General features: G+C 38.4%; 1 protein-coding gene across 1 annotated transcript; it reads left to right on the top strand.

Moving 5' to 3' along the window:
* Positions 1-433: 433 nt before the first annotated feature.
* LOC105625177 lies at positions 434-2,831 on the top strand (the record flags this gene model as incomplete). Its single annotated transcript, XM_012206517.1, is given in 5 exon segments — positions 434-507; positions 765-888; positions 2,350-2,502; positions 2,596-2,806; positions 2,809-2,831. Coding segments are annotated over 5 exon segments (585 nt in total), but the record flags the coding sequence as incomplete, so codon positions are not given.
* Positions 2,832-3,161: the final 330 nt, after the last annotated feature.

The raw sequence follows: 3,161 nt of genomic DNA, 5'->3' as shown, positions 1-3,161 counted from the left end.
TATATATATATATATATATATATATATGTATATATGTGTGTATGTACCATATTGTAGTCTTTCCAAACTGCACGCCGAATTGTTTTTCCGGGCTATAAACGATTAAAACTATTCTAGTAATCGCGAATTAAATTGACAAAATTTTAATAATTTGGTGCTATTATCAAGCATATATTTTAATTATATTGCAATAATAATTTAACGTATCTGTAAGATAGAAACAAACATGTTCTTTAAACAAACATGTTCTTTATATGATAATCATGATCTCTATATTTACATATTATAATTTTGTGCATAATATAGAAAAAGAAACTTTTTAACTATTTGTTCATTGTTTATCTGACAAGTCGAGACATCTTATCTCATAGACATTGCTAATATTTAGCATCATTTATTAATCCGATAAGAAAAACTTTGTTTTATTGGCAAGATGACGATGATTAAACGATTCGCAGATTATACATTCGGCATTAGTTTTAACCCTCAAAGCATCGCTTCTTTTTGGTACGTAATAATATCAGTTTGACAAAATAATATCAGGTTAATTATTATTATTATTCTATTATTCTATTATTGTTCATTTAAAAGCAGTATTAAATTACTTCTTGATTAATTTTCTGAAAGAATAAAAATAAAGCTTCGACATAACGGTCTCACAAACTAACGTTATGTGTCTTGAGGGTTAACAAATTAAGAATGTTTTCAGGTAAATGAATTTCTCATACGCAGTGTTCGCACGACGTGATAGAAACATGACACAGTAAGCAGATACATATCTGTACGCAACACAAACGAGCAACTTCGCAGTCGTCCAAGATTCAGCAGGCGGCCGTCAAGCATCCCTGGTGCCAGCTACGCTACGAATTCTACGTCAGCGATCAGGCGGTATGCATGATTAGTACGTAATATACTAACAATTAGAATAGTTTAACGATAAAAACAACGGAACAAAAAAAACAAAACAAAGGAGAAATGAGCAAGTCAATTAAAGATGTATATAACCATAGTAATATATATATATGTATAGTATAGCACAAGAGAATGGGTATAGAGGTATACACAGATTAACGAAAAAACGTAATGCACAATATATGATCCTCGGGTTTGTTCTCACTCACGTTTGCTTGAGCATTTGGGTTTGGCAAGAAAGCAATGGTGATGATTGGTCGTGGTAGCAGATAGTAAACGCGCTCAACTATCGTTGAGCCGTTCGTTCGCGTTGATTTCTTTAGCGGAATTTTCAGACTTACTTGACAAGCACCACGTCTGAGAGTTCTGTTTTCACACCCTGCTTCTTCGGCTCGTATTCCGCTATCATCGGGCGCATTGGCGTTCTCTGTAACAGAACAAGAGGGTCGGAGTTATGAGGGTCGAACGAATTACGAATACGTTGGCCGATGCGGACGCACGTGACGAACTGGTGTGCGCGCGAATTAATTAAATGGGTCGAAATAAACGCGCATTATCGGTGAACACTTTTTGAATGCACCGGGACGACGATGATGATTCGTAATTGTCTCTCTTGGAGGGGAACAGATTGGGACAGGTCAGTTTTGTATCGTTCAGATTATGAGTAGCCTCGCATGTCCGGTGCATCGAGCTGTATATATGAGACGCTTCGTTGTTTGTTGGCGTGTTTTATCCAATGCTTCCCGAATTTTACGATCGACTTGACATAACAGTGACAACTCTTCGATAAATCAATTACGAAAGGCTTTTGCCGTAACATATTGTAAAGAAATTAACTCGTTTAGTAACGCGCGAATTAAAAAAAAAAAAAGATACGGTTAAGAATCGAAGTAACTGTTACAATAATTAATTATCTCATGAAAAATTATGTTTATTAAATTACTTAAATGCATTTTTGAATTCTCTTTGCAATTCGCTGCTGCAGCAAATAATATTTTTATTCTTTGTTCAGTAATTAAATTACCTTAATTATTTTCCAAAATAATTCATATAATTTGTATTCACCATAATATGGGGACGATCGTTTGCTGCCATCATCGACAGTGAGTTCATTTCTACATCGTGAGAGCTATCGATGTTCCCCATTTTGCCTTTTTTTTTCACCTTACAAATGTATGATGAATGTTATTAGTCCTGATAAACACCGTTCAGACAGACTTCGCAGAAAGACAAATGTTATTTGCACCAAATGTTATCCATTGGTATTATTTAGAATTCACGTCAACACTCGGGGCCAGTCGTCTTAATAGATAAAAATCTCCAGTTCGAAGGGACGTGCCACGCGATGAAGGAATAAAATCAGACCGCGAAGAGCGGGAACGTCAGAGTGCTCGTGCGGTACCGCTTTGAAAGGGATTTTTTTTCCTCTCGGAAAAGAACGTATCTCCGTGGATAATTGTGAACGCATCACGTCATCCACGTTTGAGTTCGTCTTCGTTCACATTCGCGTTCGTTTCGCGAGTCGAAGAGGTGCGCGACGAGACGAGGGCAAAGAGTATCTATCTTGAGATGCTCCGCCTGCGGCGCGACGTCCGATGAAGAACGCGAAAATCGACGCACCGACGCGTGTGCAAAACGGGCGTCGCGACGACGACCGAATGTCCACGGAATGCCGACGGATAGACTAAACTGAGTGTCCTTCCTATCTTCACACTGGACGCTCTATCCGCGAGCGGGGATAGAGCGTCCGCTACTCGAGATCTGCTCTATGTACGGCGCCGCGCGCGACGCAGAAAAGCGCGGTTACTGCTGCCAAATCTTTCAGCGAAGTCTTCCGAGGACGGGTTCTTTATATACCGTACGACTACGAAAATAGGAAGAGCAAACCGACGCGCGATCGTTGCTCACGTGAGCCGTACGTATGTATGTCTTTGCCGGCCATCTGACCGCTAACTAGGTTTAAACAGGATTCTGTTTGAACGACGTGACGGACGGGGTTCCGAATCGTCAGCCACCTTCACGGTTTGGCTCACGAATTAGTATACGTGGCGCTTGATTTGTTGACAACTTATTGCACGAGGAAAAATGAAAAATTTACGTAGCATCTATTCGTAGCACAAATGTAACGCATTTACAACAAGTACACTGGAAAAAAAATTATTTATTTGCTTATATACAGAAAATAAATATTTATTCGATTTAATAAATGATTTAATAAATGATTTAATAAATGATACCTAAATTTAACT

This window comes from Atta cephalotes, assembly GCF_000143395.1.
Source record: "Atta cephalotes unplaced genomic scaffold scaffold00205, whole genome shotgun sequence".
In the NCBI taxonomy this organism is placed as follows: Eukaryota; Metazoa; Arthropoda; class Insecta; order Hymenoptera; family Formicidae; genus Atta; species Atta cephalotes.
The sequence above is the reverse complement of the archived record's forward strand: the minus strand, read 5'-3'. Positions and strand labels throughout refer to the sequence as shown.